Below are 26057 nucleotides of genomic sequence, written 5' to 3'. Positions count from 1 at the left end.
CATTTTAGCTCAAAAAAGCAAGCTGCTGCCAACACACACGCGCCTCACTTGCAAGTTTTGATCCCATCTCTAGGCCTCTCTGGCGGTGGAATTTCCCTGAAGGGGCATTGCTATGTAATTTACAGGACTCCACATGGATGGCACGCTCCATATATGGTCACGGAAGAAGGCGTGGCCACGCTGTGCGGGATCACAAGACCGGCGCTGGACGCTACTGTACGTGACTATGGGGGAGGAGGAGGGAGGGCGAAGTTGCAAGGCTGGTTTTCGTAGTTGTGCAATCTGAAGGCAACAGCAGTCATCAGAGGAGCTCCTTAACCTACTTTTGCTTGTTTTTTTCGAATGCAACCTCTTGCCATCGGTTAATTCGCACTTGGATTTTATATAGCAGGAGGAGGAAAAAAAAAAGCGCAACGTGAGGTCATCATAGCATGAGTCAACCTTGGCAACGTATGTGGTCATCACTCGGGGCTTGCATAGTACGATATTTTTTACATTTCCCTGTAAACTAGGAGAGGCTGGAAGGATGACCGCAAGCAGGATCCTGACAACGAACGCAAAGTCGCTCGAAGGTGCGTGCAAAGTGTTGGCTGCTGTCATCTGCTGCGTTGCAAGAGTCGTAGGGTAGTTTGCAAAGAATCATTGTGGTTTCTTCCGTGAAGAATAATTAGCTGTGCTTATTTTTGTCGTGTGGGGCTAGGCGGTTATTCCTTGAACTTTATTATCGAGGGAGTCAGGAAAACGCGTTGTGTAGGGGGGTAGTCGACCATTTCAGTGCAAACAGCAAAACACAGGGTAATCCCCCGCGATACAAAAGGTTACGCTGTCAAGTAACGTCTGGACCTGCCCCTAAGGTTTGTTTATTTGCCAGTACTGTATGTTTCTTTCGTGCGAAGCTGTTTTATGCATTTATATATACAGATTTCGGAATGGGTCAGCGTTGGTCCACTTAAAAAAAAGTTTGGATATTTCAAGACATATTTGCAAGAGAGTAAGTTTCCGTCGAGCGGATTCGGGTGATTGCGTGTTTGATTCTCTGCAGTTTGTTCGCACATTGACAGCACGTGCAGCCTTCGCGCAGTTAAATGGGATAAAGTTCTGACGGTTCAGCGTATTAAATGGTATGCATGTAGACATTTTTTTCAGTGCTTTTACCTAGAGGCTTTGCACTTTTTTCTCAGCACAACGAGTATGTGTACCCGTTCGATGTGTGTATAGCATCTTTCATATTGAGGCTTAGCGGTTGGTTGGGCTCTGCCCTACATCGCCTTGCGGATATTCCGAGCTCTGATCAAGGAGGCTGTTGGCCCAAACTGAAAAATATAAGATTTGAAAACTACCAGATACAAAAGTAGTAGTCCCAGGTTGAAGCATTACCGAACGCTCGCTGAAGTCATAATCTAATCATTCGTTAAAACGGGCGACTCAGCTGGTGACAAATAAATCGACTCCGCATTAATCAGCAGACTGCATTAGAAATTGGGCACCATGTGTAGAAACTACCTTGCCGTCCTTGGATGTACGCAGATGGTTGAATAGACATTTGTTTGAATCTTGTCATGCATGTACAGTATTCTTTCATGTTCGATGGCATAGTCTACTTGCATGTATTGTCACCTTTTTGTTTTCTAGTGTAAACTATGTTTGCATGTGCACGTGAGGATATGCCTACTGATTCTCCTGGTCCTTTTGTTTTGGTCACCCAGAATGTTTTGTTTCTGGGTTGTTTTTTTCTAGGCTTAGAACATAATGAACACTAAACCTGACCTTGCATCTGTGAACACAGCTAATCCTCAGAAGAGGAAGGATTGTGGTTTGCCTTGCAACTGATTTGTACTAGAATCAATTTTTTTTGTTTGTTTTCATTTTGCTTGCCTCATTATCTATCTTTCTCTTTTACTGTGTATTTTTCTGTCCTTTTTACTGTTTTGCACACTATTGCTTCTGGTATATCAGGTTTAGTTGCTTCCTCAAAAATATAGCTGGATTTAGACTTCACATTTCTGTTGATTTGGAAGACCCAACCTGTGACGGAAGTACGGTATTATATTTGAGAAGTGAGGGAGTTGCCTCTTCAGCATATATCTTGGTAACAACTTTCTTATTCAGAGATACAGTCTGAGTAGAATTTTTAAGATATCTTTATAAAATGTTATGTAATTCAGGTTGTAATACTGAAATAATTTTGTTTAAAAAGGTTGTAGATGCTCTAGAGTTCATAACAAAGCTTAAAATAACACACTCTAGGGTTTATTTTGATGGTTGTATTTTAACTGATTGGGCATATAGTCATTAAATGTAATGTATGTTTATTTATTTTTGTGGTGATAGCTTTCCCTGGTAACTTATCTTTCTCTGTAGCTGTCATCTGAGCCACAAAAGAGAGTGAGTGCTGTCCCAGCTCTTCAGGGCTCTTAGCTGTAAAGCTGAGCTGTGTAATCCTCTTGCAGAAACTGAAAAACAACATTAGTGTGTATTATAATGAATGAAAGGCTTATTGAAAAATGTACCATGACAGTGATTAATTTGCCTGCCTTGTTCTGCAAGTCTCTTCTGTTGGTGCCCACTTTTCTATCAGTCTTTTTTCCCCAGATAGTGCTGTACAGTTAGTCTCCGTTTATAAGAATCCATCTGCTTATGAAAAAAAAAAAAGATGCTTGATGTTTTGCATTTTATATAAAGCAAGTGAATTTCCCTTAGGCTTTTTTTCTCTCACATTTCATTACAGTAAACTTCAATTTGTTTTAGTACCTTTTAGTGTAAGTCTTTTTGTGATATAGTATAAAACAATTTCTTGCCAAAATATAGGTAACACTAGTGCAGCTAAGGCATGAGAAGGGCTTAAACCTCCATTGTTCTGGATATTCCGGACTGGCATTCAGCTCCGTAAGAGCTAGTTCATATTGTGTTCCTAAAGCACATGTAATATACTCTTTGCTCCAGGTTAAACAGTATTTATGTAGCATTGCAGCTTCATATTTAGTGCGTATTCACATACTGACAAAAGGAGAAGGATTAGAAAGCAGCACAACCATTGCCAGCTTCATCCTCACTTGGCCTAAATCAGCAAAACCAAATACCTACCTAATTCCCGGAACTGGGGTATGGCTCATAAAAAAACCTTTGTGCACTTTAAACTTTCTCCAAACATCAAGTTTCGTTTGACTTATCCAAACTTGCTTCATGTTGTTTAAGTCCAAGGCAATCCCAGAAGCATTAGGCTTGAAGCAGGAAACAACTCTCTAACTAATTAAAACCAGAATTAGCCTAACAGTTGGCATAGGTGACTGACTGAAATCTTCCAAAGCAATGGCACTGACATTCTAACCCAACCTCACAGACAATTCCTCAAGAATGTTTTCAGGAGTTTTAAGACCAACATACAATAACCAAATAATTCTCAGAATAAAATTCTCTTTAATGTCACTTTCACTTCACAACAGACTTTGTATTTTCATGACTTTCCTTCTGCACCTCAAACATGTCATCACCTTCTCAGAAATGAAGTTAATAGTCATTTGGTGCAAGGTAGGATCCAGTCTTGAATGGGCTGTCACCCATCACCGGACACACTTGCAATTGCGCACATATACATGCACACATATGTTTGCTCTCACCGGACACACTTGCAATTGCGCACATATACATGCACACATATATTTGCTCACACCAGGCCAATATAGAGTCAATCACTAGTTTGCAGTGTGGGACATCAAAAGCAGGTCTTGGAGAAAACAATAAAGTACACCCAAATTCCACACAACAACCTTGCCTTGTTAATCCCTTTACCATTGTACTACTTCTAGTAATAACAGTTTTTAATTTTTTTAGAAATTGTTTAGAGCTATCACCTATGTCTGTCATGTGATTAACAGTGTCTGTCAGTTCCGTTCTAGCAGCAACTGGCACTCTGATGAAGCAGAATGCCAGTCTGTCAGATGGTGAACTTGCATGCTATCCATCTTATACACACATACTGGAATGATTTACTGTCTATGTACATGTTGCATTGTGGGGGCGGGGGGGGGACGACATAGGGTGGGGTGTAGAAATTGCATAGACATGGGAGTGACATGTAATTTCACACACAACTCATACAAAACTAATATTCTTTCATTATATATTGTAGATTACTGGTTTCAGTAAATATGCTAACTTTTCATGCTGTAATACTAGCAAACGTATCAGGTGGGCTACTTCTTACAAACCTATATGGATTTCAAAGAAGTGATACAGTTGATGTGGAAAATGAATCGATCCATTTGTTATTTTAACATACTTCTTCCTTTGCAGGACAACTGGGAACCTATAGCCTGTCCTTCCAGCATAAGGCCTAAAGTAGAACTACCCCTAGATACAAGCCCATAGCAGTACACACTTAATGCCTTCAAACCTGTTGTGCATGTCCCTTTTATATGGCAGAAAATTAAAACACAAGAAGAATATGCAGATTAAACACAGAATATTCTCCTGGCTTGAAATTTGTTCCTGGAGCAGTGCTAAACATTATGCATATATGTAAAATGAAAAGTTAAATTACCCTGACCAGAATGAAAGATAATATTATTAGTATTTATTGTTTTGAGTCTGCTTTCCAGAAATATTTCTGAATTGGGTATGCTGTGTTTATCAAAATAATTGCTTCATCTTTATTTTTCTATAGCATGATCCTTACGGACATTATATTATATTTAATATAAAGTCATAATATAGGCAAGATAAGATTCATGCATGCTACAATGAAATATTAGTCGGTCCCTGCACTGTATGTACATAATAGCAGAAATGTGTTAAAACTACAAGACAACAAAATATCCGTTTTAGTTTTAATTCATTGCAACTAACATTTAACTTTACTGTTTTAAAAATGTGTTTTTAAAATAGTACTTAAAACAATTTAATACAAATAGTGTCTACATTTTCTTTTGTAAGAATTACGAAACATTTTGAAATCACTTTAGGTTTTTTTTTTTTTGCCCAGCACCTTCTGATTCACTGGTACGAGAAATTCCAACATATGATATGCCATTCGACTTGCCTTGATGTCTAGTTAACACAAAACTTCAAGATTTTTGGGGTTCCCCCTATTTTTGGCCTTCTAGACATAAAAACACTAGTTTCTGGACCCTATTTTATGCAGAACATTGCACCCATATATCGAAACATTAACCAATGGGTGTCTTCAAATATAATCACAAGGACTAGAAGTTGTGCATGCCACATCATCTTACCCCCAGAAGATATAAGAAGGTCAAAGTTATCCTTTTCACAGAACATTGAAAAAAATGGGCAACGGTAGTATAGGCAAGTGCACTGTTGTTTTATGCTATTTCATGGTTGCTGATCATAAATATATCATATTTTGATTTTTGAGTCTTTTCCAGTGGTCCTAGCACTTTACAAGCCACACCTAGAAGGTTAAAATGACAAATTTCAAAAATAAGTCTGTGGGGTATCATTTTAGACTATTTCAAGGTCAGTGATAACAAGTAAGATGTTTTTTTTAATTTTTTATCAGGAATCTAGCTGTACTGTATATGGACCTCACCTAGAGGTTGAAAAATGGCAGGGCTCTACTACAATCAGAATATTTAGACTTTAAACATTTAAATTGAAGAACACATTTGAATATTTCAGATATTTGAAGCAATTGCTCCTGTTTATGATAAATTCTTGTTTAAAAAGAAATTTAGGGAAGCTGATGCTAATTCAGACTTTTTATTTTATTGTTTTGAGCAGTATTTAACCTTGAATGTATTGTTTTAATTGAAGAGCAGTTTTTTTTATTTAAAAAAATAAAATAAAAAAGAAACCTTGCAAAACAGATGGAATGAGTTGGTGACCCGTCACCTTGAAACTCTAGATGGATGAGCAACATTATACAAAGTCCAGATGAAAGACAACTATAATTTGCTTCTGTACTAATTAAAAAGGATATTTATCTGTTGCCAAGTTTTACTGATTGCCCAATTTTACTGATAAAGGTTGACAAACTGATAGTAATTAGAGTAAGGTGTGAATGGACCAGTCCTAGGTAGAGGTGCCATTTTGATCACACACTTGTCCACTTTCACTCATAAATCCGGAGAGATTTAGAGACCCTAGTCACTCTAATGCCATGTCTTTAAGTGTTGACCAAACCCACACAATTGTAGAATGTGCATTCTTTTCTTGGCTTGGTTGTGGGGTAGGGGTAGTAATTGTAGCATAGTGGTTAAGGTGTTGGAATGTACAAAGAAGAGACTGTTCGTCTAAACTGCCACTCATTATCTCGGTTACCCTGAGGTAGTCATTAAACCTAAACAGCGCTCGCATTTTAACAGTGTGGGAATAACCCTAACATTCACTTGTGATTTTTCTTTTCTTTTTTTCTTTTTATACAAGTTGCTTTAGAAAATCAAAATAGTGTAAATATAAAATGTTTCAGCTGTTACTGTATGTCAGATATCTAGTAACTTAAAAAGAAAAAGGTCTTTAGGCCATTGCATTACAGATTCAGTATAGTATTGAAAATACAAGAATTGAAAATCTCCTTTACTCTTGAGATCTGCATGAAATAGTTCTTTAGTTTTCACGTATTTCGAAGATGGATTTGTCTGTTATGCTGCTGGATTTCCTCCGTGCAGCCTGCTTTGAGGCACATTTTCCTGTAGTTTTACATTTAATATTTTGCAGATTAGAGTTGTGCAATAAAGCTAATTTCAAGTAATGCAAATTCTTAGAGCAGTATTTTTCAGGTGTGTCCATGTTTAAATGCATGACTCTTCACCTGCACTAGGTAGTTTGCAAAGAAATATTTAGCACTGTACACGGCTAGAAAAACTACTTATTATCCTACATTTCAAGCTGTGTCCTTATCGCAGTAACAGGAAGCCAGAGTGTCTTGGCAGAAACACAAAAGGCAGAGTTATTAAGTATAAATATTTTTAATCTATCTTCGAAGAACAATACATTATAATTCTACTCTACAAGAAGATAAGGGAAAAGCTCAAATAATATTTATTAGGCTGAAAATACATGACATATAATACAAAATAATGGAGGGCAGCTGTAAAGTTGAAAAAAATAAGCGATCATTCATTGTTCTCCTTTGGTCACATTTAGTTTAACCTCCCTTCACTGTCAGTTTATGGTGTCTTGAAAAGGAAAAATTGTTTGAGTTTCTGCAGATTCAGGACCACAGTGGTCTATGTCATTCTCTCTCTTAGATGAGGCTGAAGGTAATAACATGAATGAGGAGATTACTTGAGCGTTCACTAGCTGGGACTTGTGCCTCTCTCGTTTGTGTCTCCTTAGTGTTGTACTGCTAGAATGTAACTTAACTGCAAAAGGCAGTGTGATATTGTAACTGAGCTGTTGCTGTGCAAGGCTTTGCCTGACTCTGTAGTGATTTTCATGATGATAGTTTAAAAAGAAGAGCAAAGCTATCGCAACCTTTCTTTGGATGGGATCGATCAGGTCTTGAATTTCAGCATGGGACTGCAAGTTTTCTGCTTATTATTTGAAAATCCAGTGTTGCTTAACTTTCTAAAGCAAAAAACAGAAAAAAAAACACCAATTTGCATTTAAGGAAATTTTGCCTGTTTTATCTCATTGTGGAATTAGCTTAGAAATAAAAGTACTGAATACAGCTCATGCATGCTTTGACAACGTGATGTGACCAATTAACTGTCAGTGGTCATCATTTCACCTTGTAGTGTCACACATTTGAGTGAATTCAAATAGTAGCTAGATGATCAGTTCTTTAATAAAGCACCTTGGTCTGAGCACCACCGCCTTCAATACACCCACATGTCTGTCAACAAAGTTGACAAAATAAGCTGCTCCATATGTTCCTTCCAAAATAACATACATTTAGTTAGTGTTTGAAAAATTTCACATTGACCCAACATTTGTGTGGTAAACTTCAACAGTTAGTTGATATATAATGTGTTAGTGGAAGCACATAACCACAGAGAGACACACTTAGCAGGGGTTACTATGTGACTAACGTAATTAAAAATGCAACTAACATAGTTAAAGCACATAAGACACAGATTTGAGCGGTACTGAATTATATGAAATGGTGTCTCCAATTACTAATTACTGCACTTGCACAGTTCAGCTAACTCTGAATTCATAAACAAACAGGCATAAGAAATAACAACGTCTGATCACTTTTGTGAGGTATCTTGCAAAAACAAAACAAAAAAACACGAGCAGGAATTCTGCAGTAATAATAATTTAAATTGACAAATTGGATTTTACAGAGGGAGCTTTTAAGTTGGGACAAATCTAAGCAAGAAGGTAGTGTTTTGAAATGTTAAAGTGGCATGTGTTTGTGACATTTGATATTAAAATTAATTACTAGCCAGCTAATGTCTTCTCCATATACTGACACAAAATGAAAAGTAACAAACATGTTGAGGCAATTTTTTTTGAGAAGTTTTTTTTTTTAAAATTTTGTTAGTTTTATTTACACAAGCTCTTTTCTATCTGAATTATCTTGGTATTTGGCAGCTCACTGATAACAAAAAAAAAAAATCAAGCATTATTGTATTGATTTTAGTTTCAGCTATTGGATAAAAATTGTGAGAGAATACTTTTTTATGTGCACATGTAAAGATAGATCAGTTTGTTCATGGTGATCTAATAATTCTTCATAAGCCCTGTACCAAAATCCCCCAAGCCAGTAAAGTGTGCCCCTCCCCCATTTGTTACGGCATTAGGGGGATTTCTCCCTCTCTGTGAACTGCAAGAAATTTTAAGCTCGGTTGGCACACAGCTAAACTATGAACCTGAACCATATGAGTGCCTCAAAAATAAAAAAAGAAATATGGCATATGAGAAGTAAAAGCAGTCAGAATGAGGAAATTACAGACATGCATACAAACTGCAGATTTTTTTTAGAGTTACGTAACCCATTGTTATTACAGGAAGTCTGTATGTATGTGCTGTTTTCTCATAAAAAAACTGATTGAATCTAGTTTAAGGTTTATGCCTTTCCATTTTACCTTTATGCTTCATCTGTGATATTAGGCATGCTGGAATCTAGTCTAGAGCTTGCAGATGGACGCAGTTAGCATTGGTGCCTAAGAGCTCCATGGTACTTGCTGCACTTTTGTCCTTGATGCTATCCATGAGGAATTTGCAGAATCTATTGGTGTTTAGTGGATTTTCTCTGTGTTCTCTTGTTTCCTCGCCCATCTCAAAGGTGTCCATATTAGGTTCATTGCAGACTTTAGTTAGTTCTAGTTCTGTACTAGTGATTGTGTTCTGTACGAGTGATTATGTGTGTACAATTGAATGTGCTCAGCACCGGACTAGCATTTCATTTTGGTTTGGTGGTTGCCTTCTGGCTGCGGTGGGTTGGCACCCTGCCCAGGATTGGTTCCCTGCCTTGTGCCCTGTGTTGGCTGGGATTGGCTCCAGCAGACCCCCGTGACCCTGTGTTCGGATTCAGCGGGTTGGAAAATGGATGGATGGATGGGTTGCCTTCTGGCCATTGCTGCCAGAATAGATTTTTCTGTTATGAATAAAGCAAATTAAGTGAATGGATAGATAGTAGTGTGTGTAAGTGTTGTGCAGTGAGCTGTTTCATTCCCAGCATTGGTTCCTTCATAACTCTTTCCCCCTCCCTTTTAGTAGGATAAGTACACCCAAAAAAATGAATTGATGAAATACAGCCAACAAAAATCTATGTACTAATTGATATGTGAGAAATAACTTTTTTACATTAAAGGTTAGATCCGTCTTTCATTTTGCAAAGGGTGTGTGGGTATATGAGTAGTTTGCTATACTGATAACACAGGCTTCATATGCAATTTTATCTAAGGAAAAGTATCTTTGTAGGATGTGGGATTTGGATTGCTGAGATGATATTGTTAAATATCAGCTGTACTTAATTGTTTCATTTCGTCTAGGCTGCTACTAAATTTAAACCGTTTTCCTTTCAGTTTTGTGTTTACTTGTCTTCATGCAGACATGGATGAATGTGTTCTATTTTAACCTTTGCAGTCAGTTAGATGATGTACATTTTGTATTTAGTCACCATGCAGGTAACACATAATAACAAAGAACAGCTACTTCCAGATTACTACTTTTTGTTAATCATCTGATTTTCTTTACTTTACTGCAGGCTGAGACTGACAAATTGGAGGCAGTGCTGAATCCATTGTTACCTTACCTGCTCAATCATGAAATGGCTAAAGACTTGCATCATGGAGCTTTTTGAACTGTGTCCCGTTCACACGTGATAAGCCCCACTTGGGAGATTTCCTTTTTGGCACAAGGTGGCGGATGTGCAAGGCCAGACTGTGTTTTACCCAAATCTTGCAGTCCTGTTTTCCTTTTGGGATTCTTTCCTGCATCTGCTGTACTGACTTGCTTAATCACCACTATGAACCTGCCTCCTCAGCCAAAGGAGAAGGTTTCAAGGGCTGGCAAACGAATTACATTTTTTAATACCACGGCTGGCACAGAGCAGTTAAAGGATGCTCCACAGCTGCAAGAAGAAATGTACTACAGCCAACAAAGTACAGTTCACAGTGGTCCAGGTGTCATGAATGTTTCCGATGCGTCATCTAGGTTCTTTCCATCTGTAATATACAGCACTGGGAAAGGTGATAGGACTAAAGATCCTGTTCAACAGATGGGCGCTTTGAAGTGGAACCAGGGTGGAAATGACTGGACTCAGGGTGGTTCTGGTGCACTTTGGGGACAAAAAATACCTCTCTACCGAAACAATCCTTTGGAAAGTCATGCAGGCAATCCAGGCTTTGGTGTTCAGGTCTTCTCAAACTTGTGTAATGAGGCTGTACAACAACCTAAAAGAGGTCAGGAAAAGGCACAGCTAGTCCAAAATCCTGCTAAGAACTATCGGGGCCCAAATCATTCAGACATGGAGTGGGAACAGCAGCAACAACAGCAGCAACAACAACAACAACACCAGCAGCAGCAGCAGCAGCTGCTGAACAGATCAGCAGCTCAGTTTCAGCCTTTCCACCAGAGTCAAAAACACGGTTCCGTACCTTCTCAGCCAGCTGTGGTCCTGCAACCTTTTCAGGTAGCATTTGGGTCCCAAAAGCAACAGCTGCCACACAGTTTTTTTTCCGTCTTGTCGACTAGGTCTGCTCCAGACATGGACTATATTGGGCAGCCTAAATCTCATCAGCAGGTTCAACATCAGATGCAACAGGCACAGCAAAACCAGATTCTTGATACAATGTTTCCAAAGTCCCAGCAGCACCTGGCTTCCCAGACAATAGGACCTCAGACACTTCTCTCAGTGCCCTTGGGGCAGTTTCCTCCTACTAGCTTAAATTCTGACCTTCATGTGTATTCCAGTACTCTACAAACAGAACCACCCTCAAACTACCCCCTGCCAAGGAGGTCGCGCAGACTTTCAAAGGAGAGTGTGCCTCCAGTTGCTGCCAGCCAAGGAGAAAACCATGGAAACCCCTTTCTTCCGTCCTGGAATCAAGTAGGCACCTCTTTCCATCCTCATTCAGTCATTCCTGTTCCTAGCACTGGTAATGCTACCACTGCTTTGTCCATACATAATGGAGCTTCTGAGGACAGGGCAGTCCCCAAAGCTGATGACATCCCGGGTGCTCCTGTTGGAGTAATCCAGAGCACAAGAAGAAAAAGGAGGTCCTCACAGGAAGTCAACCTGCACACTTTAGCACAGAAAGCTTCAGAAATGGAGTCAATTCCTCATCCAGCCATGAAGGTACATTTTATTTTTTGCTCACCTTTATTAACATCTGCCTCATGATAAATACTGTTTTAAAGACATTTCACCCTCAGCTTACCTGAGCAAGTCTGAACATGCTAAAGTGTAAGGCCTTTCTTGAATGAAACCTTTGAATGATCCTTTGCAACACGTTCTTCCAAAGTAACACATTTCAAATTCTACAGTTAGTGATTGCAAAGAGAAAGGGTTCACTTTCATCTATGGAATCAAAGTGCAGGGAAGTCATTCTGTTTATTTTTGTCGGAATGTATCCGGGCCATTGCAGAACCCCTAAAGAGTCTGAGGTATGGAAAAAAGTTTTGATGCAAGTAAAAAAAAAAAAAAAAATACTTTTTTATTTTGGGGTTTTCAATATGGAATACAGTAATCTGGTTTTAGAAAATGAATAGATGGACTTTAGCATTTTTTCACAAATGTACTTCTGATGTAATATCAGGCACTTAAAATTTGAAGATCTTGTAAAGAAGACATGAAAAGAACCCCCATGACATGTTGACTGAAATGTAGTATGTAAACACAGCATCTGCTATAATAATAACTGAAATGACACCTGGCCATCTTAACCTCATTAGCGTTGCATTTTATTAAAAAAAAAAACATGAAAAATGCATTGCATTTTTTGGCATGAAACATTACATTTTTATTAAATCTCAAAAGTATAATAATGATACAAATAATAATAGTATTAATTAATAAAAATAATAACTAATAATAATACTACTAATGATGGCAAAACAGTATATAATCTCAAAATGAATCGTTTGTATGGTAAATTTTAAAGCATAATGAAAGACTTGATCCAGCATCAATGTTTACTTACTTCTTCTGTAATGTTTAGTTCTTCTGCTTGGGCTCGCTTGTGCGCTCGCTCGCTGCACAGGGAATGCACAGGGGAGACTGAACATGTGTGGAAATCCTCGGTGCGTACGAACCGGGAGGGAAACTGGCTTGTTCGTCACCCGAGTGTGTGATCGTGAACAGATGCAAAAGTTCGTGACCCGAGGTTCCACTGTAATTTTTTTTTTTTGCAGCATGATGTTATTTAATCCTTGAGATGACAGCAGAATACTCAATATCCCGAGCTTTATTTTGGCTTAATAGTGTACATGCCATCAATCCTGCTTATCCCAAACAATACAAGATACTCAGGGTTAACCATATTTACATAAAATGCCGAGCCCTAGGCATGCTTGGGGTTAGTACCTAAGAGATTAAGGGGCTCAGAAGGGTACAAACCTAATTTGTTTCTGAAATGTTTACACAAGTGTTTAAGATAAAATTGAATAATTGCCGAATTAGCAGGTACCATGGATTTAGTGAAGTACAAACAGATGGAGCTAGACACACAACATATTTGCACAGATATCTGGCAAACAAATTTGTTGTACACAAATGTGAACTTACAGATTTAGAATGGAGAGGTGTCTTTCTCCCAGTTGGCTCTGCTAGGTATAGCTTTATATAATAGACTTTACAATTACTGTACATTCCAGTAAGAAGCTCACCTGGGTCTTCTGTATTTCGATAAAGAGCTGTTCCATTTACATGTCTAGTATTGCTGAATTTAACACCTGCACACAGAGAATGGGCCCAGCAGTCCTTCACAATGACTATTTTGCGATCTTGTTCCTACAGTTGTATTCTTTAAGTCATTGTCCAGAGCTTGTGACCATAGATAAGGTTACAGATGTATGGTGATTAGTAGATTGAAAGCTTTATCTGAGATTTTGGCTCTTTCTTCATCACCATGGGCTGGTATAGTGATGGTAAAACCGCTGTTACTGCCCAAATAGTTGGTCAGTCAGTTATATTATCTCTAAACATAAAAGCATAACAAATTTGGTAAAACAAATGGAGGCCTTTCAGTCCACGAAGCTCACGTGTTTAGCTAATAGCTAAGCTGTCCCAAAAACTTCTTTAAGGTTGTCAAGATTTTTCTTCAACTCCTTGTCTTGGTAGTTACAGATTCCCACAACTCTAAGTACAGAAGTGCTTCCTGGCTTCAGTCCTAAATGCAATTCTCCTTAATTTCCAGTGGTGCCCTCAAGTATGTGATTCATCCTTAAGCTGAAAGGATTCTGCAGGATCAACTTTCAGTGCCTTTGATTTTGAAGACCTGGATTTGATTCTCATGCAGTGTCCTCTGCTTGAGACAACAACTTCTTCCTTTTTATTTTTTCCCACTTCTATGTAGGGTTGATGTTTTATAGGTTTCGGTAGTTATTTTACAGCTAGATGCCTTTCCTGATGCCAACACTATCTACTTGTCTGGGATTAAATCTATTAGATCTATTTTATTCTATTAAATCTGGTTAGGGATTGTTTTAATAGATTTAATTCTCTGAGTCTGTCAGAGTAAGACATGTTCTTAAGTCCTGGGATGCTCTCCTCTGCACAGCTTCAAGTGCTGTAGTATCTTTTTTTGTAGAATGATGACCATAACTGCACACAATACTCCAGATGCAGTCTCACTAGTGCATTATATAATCTAAGCATAACATTACTTTATTTTTATTCAACAGGTTTTGTCATAAAACCTAACATTTTATTTGCCTTTTTAATCACTTCTGCAGATTGCTTACACAGTGTAAATGTTGTGCAAATGCAAACCCAGAGATTTTCAGAGGTTACTTTCTATAAGACAGTGTCTTCCATCCTGTATTTATAATTGATGTTTCTATTTCCTGTGTGTAACCCTTTTTCACTTTACTACATTAAACTGTATTTTTCAACAGTTCTGAGTTAGTTGATCTTCTCTACTTGGATTAGACTCGCACTTTTTTCTAGGAGAGGACAATGTCTTTACAGCAGGAGATGCGAATTACAAACCTGACTACATCTAATATATTGTCATCTTCTGTAATCTAAAAATTTTACATCTAAAATTCAATGAGGCCAAGAGAATATCTCAAAATAGGTGGCGGAGTTTAAACCCTTAATATCCCAAACCTGTTGTTCTCTAAAATGTTTGTGTGCCTTCATATCCTTTTTGTTAACCGTGCTAAGGTAGGGGGGAAGAGAGTTAACCCAATTCAATGAATAAATGTAGCTAACAGCTAATCATGAATGGTGATTTGACCCTTTACTGGTGTCGTAGTATGAAAGCTACTGGCCAGATGGGTATTTCATATGCTTGTTATTTTTACAAATATTGTGACTAATACATTACAAAAACGTATAGTGCATTCAGATTATTCATTCACAATAGTGTAAGGAAATGCATAATCATTTCTCATTTGTAATGTTAGTAGTGTTTCTTAGTTGTTTTTAGGCAACACATACAGGAGATCTGCAAGGAAGTTTACAAGTTTGTTTTGGTAGGTGGTTTGCTAAATGCTAATAGTTAAGAGGAGAAAAGCCAAGTGTTGAGGCAGACAAAATGGAAATAGGCTTTGCAGGATGATGTTTTCTCCTTCATTGAATTTTACTGAAAAATATTGCAAAATATATTAACCTTTTAGTAAAGTTTCTTATCTTGTTGCTCTTTTTCTCTCCCATAGTTGTCCATAACATTACATTGTAAATCAGTAGGCTATTTGTGATTGGCGTCACTACATTTGTGCATTATGAGTGAGTGAATGTGGATATCTTGTTCCCTGCAGTGCCCAATTTCAGACTCCGTTTGGCAGAATCAAATGCTTTATGGAAATCATTCCCTTTTTTTTGCATTTCACGGTGCTGCAAATTTTTCCAAAATTTTTGTTAATTTTATTGATAAGGTCAAATAATTGTTTCATCTTAAATATATACACTACTTGTCAGAAGTTTTAGAACACCTCAGTATTTCCAGTTTGTCTTCAGATTTAATCAGTACTTCCAGTTTGTCTTAAAATTTAATCAATTGAAATGGAATAAATGACCTAAAATGGTGAAAAGATAAGTGTTATACTGCCAGAAGTTTAAATTTGAAGTTTAAGTTAGCAAAATCTGAAAATGGGAAATTTCAGAATATTACAAATGGGCCTTCTTCAAGGAACAACTAATAGGTTACAACCTACAGATGTTCTGCAGCAATTGAAGTAAATGAAGCCTTGCAAGTTAAATCAAACAATTTGCACAGGTGTTCCAACTTGTGTTGAATACTTAAAAACCCTCTGTGTGTCTTAAAGCAAAGTTGGAACAGGCTGTATTACTATACCCTCTGAAGTACTACGTGGACAATAGTTCAATTATAATGGCAAGAAAATGCAATTAAATGAAATGAGACAGAACATTATTACCTTTAGAAGTGTAGGCCTTTCATTTAGAGAAACTCCCAAAAAATCTAAGATTACATTGGTGTCCTACACAATCCAAAGGCAATTGGAAACTGGAAGAAACTCTGACAGGAAGAGATCTGGCAGACCCAAAGTCACAACTCGATCAGAAGACAGGTTTCTGAGTGTCACCAATGTGGCGTCTCACAGCACAACAGCTTCAAGCACAACTTCACACTACAGGTTGAAAAAAGCAAGTCTGTTTCTCCTGTGAGGAGGAGACGTTGTGCCAAAGGTTTAACAGGGTGAGTGCCATTTAAGAAAGCTATTCCTTAAAGGACAAAATAGGGCCTTGAAATACCAGCTGTGGACTACTGCAGACTGGAAGAAAGTCTTATGGGCCAATGAATTGAAATTTGGAACTCTGGTAGGAAGAGATCTGGCATACCCAAAGTCACAACCCAATCAGAAGATAAGTTTCTGAGGGTCACCAGCTCAAGCACAACCACTTAACAGTGGTCAAAAAAAGCAAGTCTCAGTTTTGACTGTGAAGAGGAGACAGGGTGAGTGGCAGTTAAGAAAGCCATTCCTTAAAGAACAAAATAGGGCCTTGAACTAGTGGCTGTGGACTCCTGCAGACTGGAAAAATATCTTCAGTTCATCACGCAGGGTGTTTGTTCACCATCGAGTTGGTGAAAGGATGGTTCCTCGGTGTGTGACACCAACTGTCAAACATGGAGAAGGAAGTGTGATGGTCTGGGGTTCTTTTACTAAGGATTCAGAGTTTGTGAAACTTGCACAGTCATTTTGAATCAAAAGGGTCACCACAGTTTGGCTGTTATATCAACAAATGGTGGCTAGTTTGTTGAATCAAAAATTTGAATAAAATTTTGTACACTTGAGGATTCCTTGACTTATTTTTTTTATTTTCATTGTTTATTTGTTCTATGCCTTGATTTCATGAAACATTAAACTGAGTGCATTTCCATGAAATCTGAAAAACTGAGGTGTTCTAAAACTTCTGGCCAGTAGTGTATAAATGTGTATAAAGTTATTTCTAAGTAAAGTATTATCTGTTTTGCTCAAAATCAATAAAAGGACAGTAAAAAGAATAATCTGTACACACTTTTATATATGTAGCATTAATATGTAATAATGAAGAAATCAGAGAGGGGTAGATATGTCACTCTACATAAAGGATTGCATAAAATTAAGTGAATTTTGTCATAACCCAGTCTGTTCAGCTTGGAAAAGTTTTATAGAGGATGCTATATACTTCTTGTTTGGAGAAAATCATAAATATGACTTGAGTGTAAGTTTCGCTTCCTGTTTCTTATGTAATCTGTCTGATTGGTTATGTGTTGCTGCTTACATGTACAAAACTTGTTTGTACCAAGGAAATAAATATTTAGTATTCTATCATTTAGCTTTTACTTAATATAAATAACTTTCTAGTTTCCAACATTTACCTTTTGGTATTTTTCTTTGTTTTTTTTTTTCTTTTCTTTGTGGCCTAAAAATGCCCCCATCTTCTGCCATAGAAACTCAAATGTTCCCATAATATTGCAGAACTGGGAGAAAATTAACAGTCTATTTAGAAGTTGCAGCAAGATGATATTACTTCCTCAATTTTATGAAATGTGATGTACATTATGGCATGTAATGGGTGTTGCTCGTGATTTCTTAGCTTAGACTTTTGTGTCATGCATCTGAAATATTCACCACATATTAGCATAACCCGATTCACAGAAAGCTTGTGGATTGATGGGACAGAATACTCAGTATTGTTTTACTCATCTCATCTCGTTATGCATGCCTACTGTACTGCATATTTAACCTAACAGTAAACTACTTAAACAGCTTCTTTACATCCAGGACACATGCTCTTCCTACTTGTTAAACCCAGTAGTAACATCTTGAAAAATTATTGAAAGCAACATAGAAATTTAGTGGTTAAACACTCACTTTTAATATTGTAGCCATGCAAGGCTCACTTTAAGGCTGAGATGTTATTTACAATCGCACCCTTGTAAAATCAACAAATCCCCTAAAGTTCAAAATGTGGACTTTGCTTAATATTGGGACCTGTAGAGAGTTGCATATGGACATTGTGTTGGATTACTTTAAAGTGCTTTGACCTAAAAATCATACATAAGCACCTTTCTGTTATTTTAAACAAGTTAGCAACTGCTCAAAGAAACCTGAGCAACCTTCCTAACTTTACCTCCATATCTTCATGCAGACCATACTTACTAGATATAATAAAGAAACTGCATCAGTGCATTCAAGAAAGTTTACAATTAGACCGCCAGTGACAGCATTGGGAGTCTTTGAGTCCTTCCAGTAAGATTTTAAAATTATGAATAGAACTCCTCTTCTGATAAAGACGCACTCATTGTGTCTCATGGTTTAATTTAACACAAACTTTTATATTGTATACTTAACTCAGACTATTCAACATGTGTCCAGATCAAGATCCTAATTGGGAAAGATGTTGTCAGACACCTGTTTCACTGTGTTACATACTTTGTGAATGTGACTTATTGAGAGCGTTTTGAAATAAAATCATTTGATTGTTTATCATAGTCTTTGCATCACAATAATTCCTAATCCACGCAACTCTGTTTGATGGTATGTTGGAACTTAATGAACGCTGTAACCACAAGGGTGCACCAGAGACCCCTGAGCCACAGACATAACAATAGAGCACACACTGTACAAATAAAATCAAGGATTTGTATTCATTTTTGGCACTTCTTGCACAACAATTCTTCCTCCTCCACCTCCGAGTTTTGCCCAGTTCCTCCTGCCTCTGAATCCTCCATTAATGGCAGCGGGCTTCCTTTTATGCTAGACTTGGGAATGCTTCCAGAGCCACACCACGTCTTCCAGAAAGCACTTCTGGACCATAATGAAAGTAAGGAAGTCCTTCCCTGACACCGCACTCTATTGATCCCAAGGCACCCTTACAAGGCTGCACTTCCGGACTCCCATCTCTACAGGTACCTCTGCTGGTGTCCCGACTGGGTTCTCATACAAGGACCACTGCCACCTAGCCCATGGGGGAGGGAACCACTCAAACGTTTTGGCTTATTCAGGTCTGTCCATTATTTTATCTCTCCGTGCAGCTAGTCAATCCATCCCATCACTCCTCTCTGGCCTCCCATCCTGGTAATAACCTGTGCTCCTCCCTGACTGGGATGCCTGATCCTTTCCCCCAACGCTCTATAATAATAACAATTTTCAGTACACTGCTTGCACTATTTTATTTTGCTCAGCTGGAGGAATCTTATTTCACGTTCCATTATATTATGGGAAGAAATATCTTGCATTGCTTAATCTTCAAAAAAAAAAAAATGCTTCTTATAGGGAGCAGTCCAAAAGTTCTTTAGACTTTAGCATGCATTCATGAGTATTATGGTAATGTTGTACTCAATAATCTGAGCATGCCAAACTGTTACTAACCTTTTTCACAATTCAACTTCTTTGAACAATAACATTAAATTATCCTTGTCTTTCTTTCTTTGCTGTCTCAATGGTAGAGGGAAGGTGATATGTGATGCTGATGATGATTTGGGGGGGGGGGGGGGGGGGGGGGGCACTTAACCACCACTAATGTGTAGCATCCACTTGGAGTGACAGCAGCCATTTTTGCACCAGTACGCTCACAACACATTAGCTGTTAGTTGGTGAAGTAGTGAGTGAGAGAGACACGTTTTGAGACAGGGGATGATTAGGGGGCCAGAATGACTAGGCTGTGATGGGCAATTTAGCCTGGACATTGGGATACACTCTGCTCTTTATGAAGGATGCCCAGGGATCTTTAATGACCAGAGAGAGTCAGGACCTTGGTTTTAAGTTTCATACAAAGGACCGCCCCCTGCTGGCCTCACCAACACCTCTTCCAACAGCAATCCAGTCTTATCCTAGATGGGCTCCCATCCAAGTACTGACCGGGTCTGAACATGCTTAGCTTAAGGTGGATGACCTGTTTTGAAGTGCAGGTGTTACGGCTGATGCTGGTGGTGAGGAACCTGGCAAAGCATAAGTGACTCATTACACATGTAATGTCATTTTCTAACCCGCTTAAGATTTAAAAAACAACAAAATAAATTATTTTTAAAAATGTAGAGAAATCTAGGGGAAGAGTAATTGCAAAGCCAGTGGAAAGGATACCAGTCACTCTTATTGGCTGGTTACTCTTGCTCCTGCATTATGCTCTTGATTACAGCACTAGCCCATACTACCCACTGGCTGGCAACAACAATATATAGATAAAAGATGAATTTTCTTTATATTTCAGTCTTCTGATATGTATCTTGGAAACATGCCATCCACTGGGGGGAAAAAAACAACTTTTTTTAATTGCCTGTGGACATATGAGCTCATTAGGTCCCATCTTTTTAAAATTAGGCATTATCCTGTTCCCTGTGAAAGATCCTATCTGACAATTTATGCCTGATGAAGTCCTCATCAACCCACTTGTTTTTAATCCATGTCTAATCCAAATTTACGATTATGGGTGACCGAGAATACCCTGGTAATATCGGGTACAAAGCAGAAACCAACATACTCATTCATCCTGTGTCAATTAACCTAAATTGTGCAGGCGCAGACTCACACCAGGGAAAGGTTCTCTGATAGCCTCAACAGCACCACTTTGTGATGCTGGAGGAAGACTGAACTTCTAAAGTATAAACATAAACAGGTACATGGAAACTAGGAGGGCACAGACTATGACCAGATCAGCATTTGAACCATGAGGTAACTGCTCTGACCATTACTCTGCCATACTGTCCTAATTGTGATCTGATAACCCCGTTTATGCAAAAATATTTTTAGGGCTTAGTATGTTCCCATAATTTTTTTTAACTTTACTATAGTTGTAGAAATATGAGTGCACCAGGAATTGCAGTATTTAAGTATTATTATGCATTAGATTGGAATATAACCCTAAATGCTTCCAGTCTATTGCAAGACACACTTGCAAAGATTCATTGTTATGTCTCTGGTGGTTCCACCCTTTTTGTCTTTTGGAATGTGGAATTGGGAGAACTGTGAGAACACCTATGCAGACGTAGGGAGAGCTAGATGCTAAGTCCACATAGACAAAGAATGAGACACCTCAGTCTGTGAGGCAGGAAGGCAAATCTTCGACTGTGTTTATTAAAGGTAAAATAAAAAATTATAAAAACACACTGTCCTTTGTTTCAGAATGCTGTAGTGGTGTATGTCCTGACAGGTGGCGCAGTGGTAGTGCTGCTGCTTTGCAGTAAGTAGATTGTAGGTTCGCTTCCCGGTTCCTCCCTGTGTGTATAGCGCTTTGAGTACTGAGAAAAGCGCTACATAAATGTAATGAATTATTGTTATTATTCTTATAATAGGTCTGAATATACAAGTAATGGCTACAAACAATGTCCTGCATTGTGGGGGTTGTTATGAGTCACCAAGATAACTATGTCAGTTGAAAACTATACTTCAGTGTAACTGAAATTCATGGTCCTGTTAATCATGCCCACGCTAGGCAGGGAATTCATTCATAACAATAAAAAGTGAAAGCTTAACAATTAAACATAGACAAGAAGGCACGGAGGAGTAAAGCTGTAAATGAAACAAATTTTCAGATTGTCATGAATGTCACTATTCAAAGTCATCCTTAAAAAATATAAGTAATAAAAGTTAATATAGAGAGCCAGCAAATATTTGGTTATCAGATCACATTGCTTTTTTGTCTTTACGTATCAGCAAAGCAATGTTAACAGAAGAATTCACACATGTAACTCAGTAGGATTAATGTTTAATACTTGCTGTCTGTAGGAGGTGGACGACAAGAGCAGATCTTCCATTGCTCTGGTGGCGACAGGGGGCACTGGACGATTAGATGGAGAAGGAGTGGCTGCTAAACGACCCCGGGATGAAAACTTGCTGCCCTTGGTCATCCCTGTATCTGTGCCAGTAAAACGTGTGACTGATGCCTCACTTGAAAAAGATGATGTAGAGAAAGATGGGAGCCAGCGGACTGGACCTTCTGACAGATGGCCACTGGAGCAAAAGGCTTCAGTCATTGTCACCCGGCGCAGATCCCTCAGGAATTCCCTCTCAGAAAGCACAAACCAGGTAATTCTTTTTATGTCTGCACAGATGGATTTTTACATTCACAGAGCAGCTGAACATCTTCAATGACTAATCTGTACTTAACTACTGTAGCACTAGCAATGAAAGAAACAAATAGTAATTAAATTTATCTCATGCATGGTTGCCTAATCTGTTTGACTTTGTAAGATAATAAATTCACAGTTAGAAGAGGGCTTGACTTCTAAAATGTGCTAGCAGCCCAGCTTAGTGTTTGCTCAGCCAAACAGTTAATTTCCTTTTTTCCATCTGTCTAATGTACACTTTTATTTCGTGTTCTACAGGCTATTACCCAAATCAGCACACCTTTACACTGTCCTCTGAATTTACTAATTCAATTATTTGATAATTTGTTTGTTGCATTGTAGTTCTCAGGGATGCCAGAAGGATCATCTGCAACTGTCAATAATTTATCACTGCATGGTGCACTGATCACAGACAGCCACAAGTGTTGTTAGACATTGCTAAACAGTACTTTGCTTATGTGTGTGTGTGTGTTTTTGTGTTTATATAGATAGATATATCTCATACACACACATATTGGTTCCAACTCGCAGATCACATTTATTTTTTTTTCTTCAAGATGTCTAAATGCCTGAATGCTATGCATTTTTTTTCCCGGACATTCTTACCAGGGACAGAGTATGCAGCTGTGTTTTTTTTGGTGTTGCATAGAGAGAATTAAGAGGAAATTTGCATTGTAGTGACCGATCACATACAAAAGTAAATTCCTTATAAAATAAATGATCTTAATGTTATACTGATAGGATGTTTTCGGTATAAATTGGTTTCAAGTGTGACGCTAGATGTGTCCTTTCAGATTAACATAATTCATAGAGATTTATGTTAGTTGAAATAGTCCGGCGGTTGCAGATGACACATTTTATATAAAATAAACAAAAGTGTTGCCCAGCTGAACGATTGTGGTCTGTATTTTAGTGCCGTGTATAATGAAATATTTGACTAAATGAAGTTGTTGAGTGGTACGACATCGGAGCATAGTGACCTGAAGCAAATTTCAGCATACTTCTTTTAAGTGGAAACTTGAGGTAATAAAAGTCTTGCAAGGTTGTCACTAGGGTTGCTGATGTGAGATACCTGCTCATGTTTCTTTACTTTACTTGCAGTTTGGGATTTACAGTTGAATATTTATTAATTTGAATCCAAATTTTTTTTTTTTTTACCATACTTCAATAAAAATTTGGTCAGAAAAAGAGTGATTATTGTGAATTAATATTAATTCATATTTAATCTTTTTAAGAGAGCCTAATATGAATCACTTTGTGTTTTTTCTCTTACATTCAGTTTTTACATCCAGTCATGAAAGCTGCTACAGTCTTTAAGTTTGTGTAGGACAGTCCACGTGGGGAGTAAAAGTCCCCTTTTATATTTATAAATAACAGAGTATTTCTGATTTCAGTATTTAACATGTAGTTCATTTTTATTAATGAACTAGCTGATTATCCAGTGGCTTCGCTAACTGAGTGCAAGGGGAAAAAAATAAAATGTAGTATTTATAAAATAAGTTTAATTGCCAATTTTATTTTTCAACAAATAAAGAGGATTTACAATAACATAGAAATCAATATAAACAACATTATTAACATCCTTATTCATATGAGAATATGAAGTAATATATAAGAAGCACATTGCAGATAAATAAAAATTATTAAACAGTAAAATCTTAATAATACGCTACTGTGGCTGTTTGTTTTTCTGTCAAGGATTTTAAATCAACTGTAGCTCGCAAACCGTTTCACCTATTGACTTGAAATTTGGTACACATATACTACGTGATGTCTACTATCCGGTTACGGGGTGATGATTTTAATACTCTTTTTATTTTATTTTATTGTAGAATCAACTCTCGGCAGCGCGCAGCACGGCGGCCGTGCGGCATATGTGTACGGGCGCCGTTCTCATTCCCTACCACCTTCGCTAATCATTCTTGAAGCAGATTGAAGATTTAAGTGGCAGATTAAGTGAAATGTTAAAGAAAACGTACTAAGTAATTGCAACACAAAAACTAACTTAATCAGTTTTAACGCGAAAAGATGCCGACGAAAGAGAAGCAGCAGGCCGCTAGGTTGAAGTAAAGAAGAGCTGCTCAGGAAGCAGCAAGCACATCAACCGCTGAGCAAACGAATACTAAATGTACAGAGAAAGAGGATGAATACTATGAATGCTCAAGTCAAGTGTATTCACTGCACATTATTGTGCAGTGTGCCGTTACTGGTATTTTGATAAAAGAATTTGAACAACATATAAGAAGCGTATAAATTATTAAACAGTAAAACATTAACATTAAAGAAGTAAAGATACATTGAGTACTACTGCAGTGCTTTTGGGTGTACTACATTTTTTGTTTGCCCATTACGTGCATAAATGTATACATTTTTTGGTGTACCTACCCGAGAACACACGACACATAACTAACCGTGGGAGAAGCATGGATTTTAAATATGCGTTGAGTTCATCTGCTGGTGTCCCTCGTGGAATAACTGGTAATGTTTGACGAAAATCTCCTGCGAGTCAAATGACAGTACCTCCCATTATTTTGGTAGGATCTCTGAGATCTTGCATTGTTCGGTTCAAGGCTTCATAAGCTCTTTTATGTACCATGGTGCACTCATCCCAAATTATTATCTTTGAATGTTGCAAGACTTTTGGCTTTCCAGAGCCCTTGCGTGTGTTGCAAATTGGATTTTCTCTCGGCAAGAATTGGGTTTATTAAGAATGTTTTTCCTGTTCCTCTGTGGTCATATGTAATTTCCATTTCAAACGCTCATACGTAATTTCCGTTTCAAACGCGTAAAGAATTTATATATATATATATATATATATATATATATATATATATATATATATATATATAATGGATAGATAGTAAGGAAGTTGCTAGTAATAAGTTACCATGAATTCCCCTTCCCTATGCCAATGTCAGTGTTAACTCAGACGCTGTACCACTCTCTTCGGCAATGGAAGAGTACCATAATACATACAATGTCTTATTTTTTCCTACTTGATAAATAATGTCCGATTGAACAAATAGAACAAACAAATGTGTTTATTGTCTTATTGCTTAAAATTTGAAAGTTTAAGATCCTATATAAATGATATTTGGAAAATATCCATCCCATATTGCATTTTTTTGATGTGCAGACAATCACCTTTTGTGCTTTATAGGTCATGAGTGGACCACAGAGACCTATAGTTCAGTATTATATTTCACTTTTGTAATAGTAGTTGATCATCCATGCAAATGTGTAAAATTTTCCTGCATTGTGTTCTTTTATAGAATAAAATTGTGTTTCTACCTTGTTGCTGAATAGTGAATTTTATGTGGTCGCAACAGCAATATGAATAGGGCCTGCACTCTTTCTAAAAAAAAAAAAAAAACCTTTTGGGAAGCACCGTTATCATTTGTGTGAAGCATCTAAATGTTATTTTCAGCGTTTTAGATAAGGTTTGTGAAACTAAATATATTGTAATGTTGTCTGGTAAATATCTCATGAATCCATGTATTGCCAAATTTGAGGAAAAATAAAAGACCTCCATACTTTGTGTAACGGTATCAACTTATCTAATACTAGATCATTTCCATTTTTGATTTGGTTTATAAACTTTCTTTTTGTCTCTAGGATGAAGAAGTTTCCAAAGATGATGAAGGAAAATCTGGAATTAAATCAAAACGACGACCTCGCCCAGAGCCACTATTCATCCCTCCGAAAACAGGCCCATTTATTACCCCTCCTGTGTACTCCAATATTACTCCCTATCAAAGCCACCTCCGTTCTCCAGTGCGGCTCGCAGATAACCCCTTGGTCCTTCCCCCTTATACCCCACCTCCTATTCTTAGCCCTGTTCGCGAAGGCTCAGGCCTCTATTTTTCTGCTTTCCTGTCATCCAGCTCCAGCAGTCTCCCTGTTCCACCAGCTGCCACCCCAAAATCTGCAACACGCAGTCTTCTTCGATCCAGTAAGCTCATAATTTTC

General features: G+C 37.7%; 1 protein-coding gene across 3 annotated transcripts in view; it reads left to right on the top strand.

The window, feature by feature from the left end:
- mideasb (mitotic deacetylase associated SANT domain protein b) overlaps positions 1-26057 on the top strand; it is a 106066-nt gene that overhangs the window by 39876 nt on the left and 40133 nt on the right. The window contains exons 1-4 of one of the 3 annotated variants that reach the window (XM_028822322.2): positions 255-479; positions 10118-11710; positions 21748-22047; positions 25704-26040. In XM_028822322.2, the coding sequence (XP_028678155.1) occupies positions 10379-11710; positions 21748-22047; positions 25704-26040 (1969 nt within the window). In that variant the 5' untranslated portion in view covers positions 255-479; positions 10118-10378. Of the gene's footprint in view, positions 1-254; positions 573-10117; positions 11711-21747; positions 22048-25703; positions 26041-26057 lie in introns of those variants that run through there. The other 2 variants (XM_028822319.2, XM_028822321.2) reach the window with 2 other exon arrangements.

The sequence above is a fragment of the Erpetoichthys calabaricus genome, chromosome 16 (genome assembly GCF_900747795.2).
Source record: "Erpetoichthys calabaricus chromosome 16, fErpCal1.3, whole genome shotgun sequence".
NCBI lineage: Eukaryota > Metazoa > Chordata > Cladistia > Polypteriformes > Polypteridae > Erpetoichthys > Erpetoichthys calabaricus.
The sequence above is the reverse complement of the archived record's forward strand: the minus strand, read 5'-3'. Positions and strand labels throughout refer to the sequence as shown.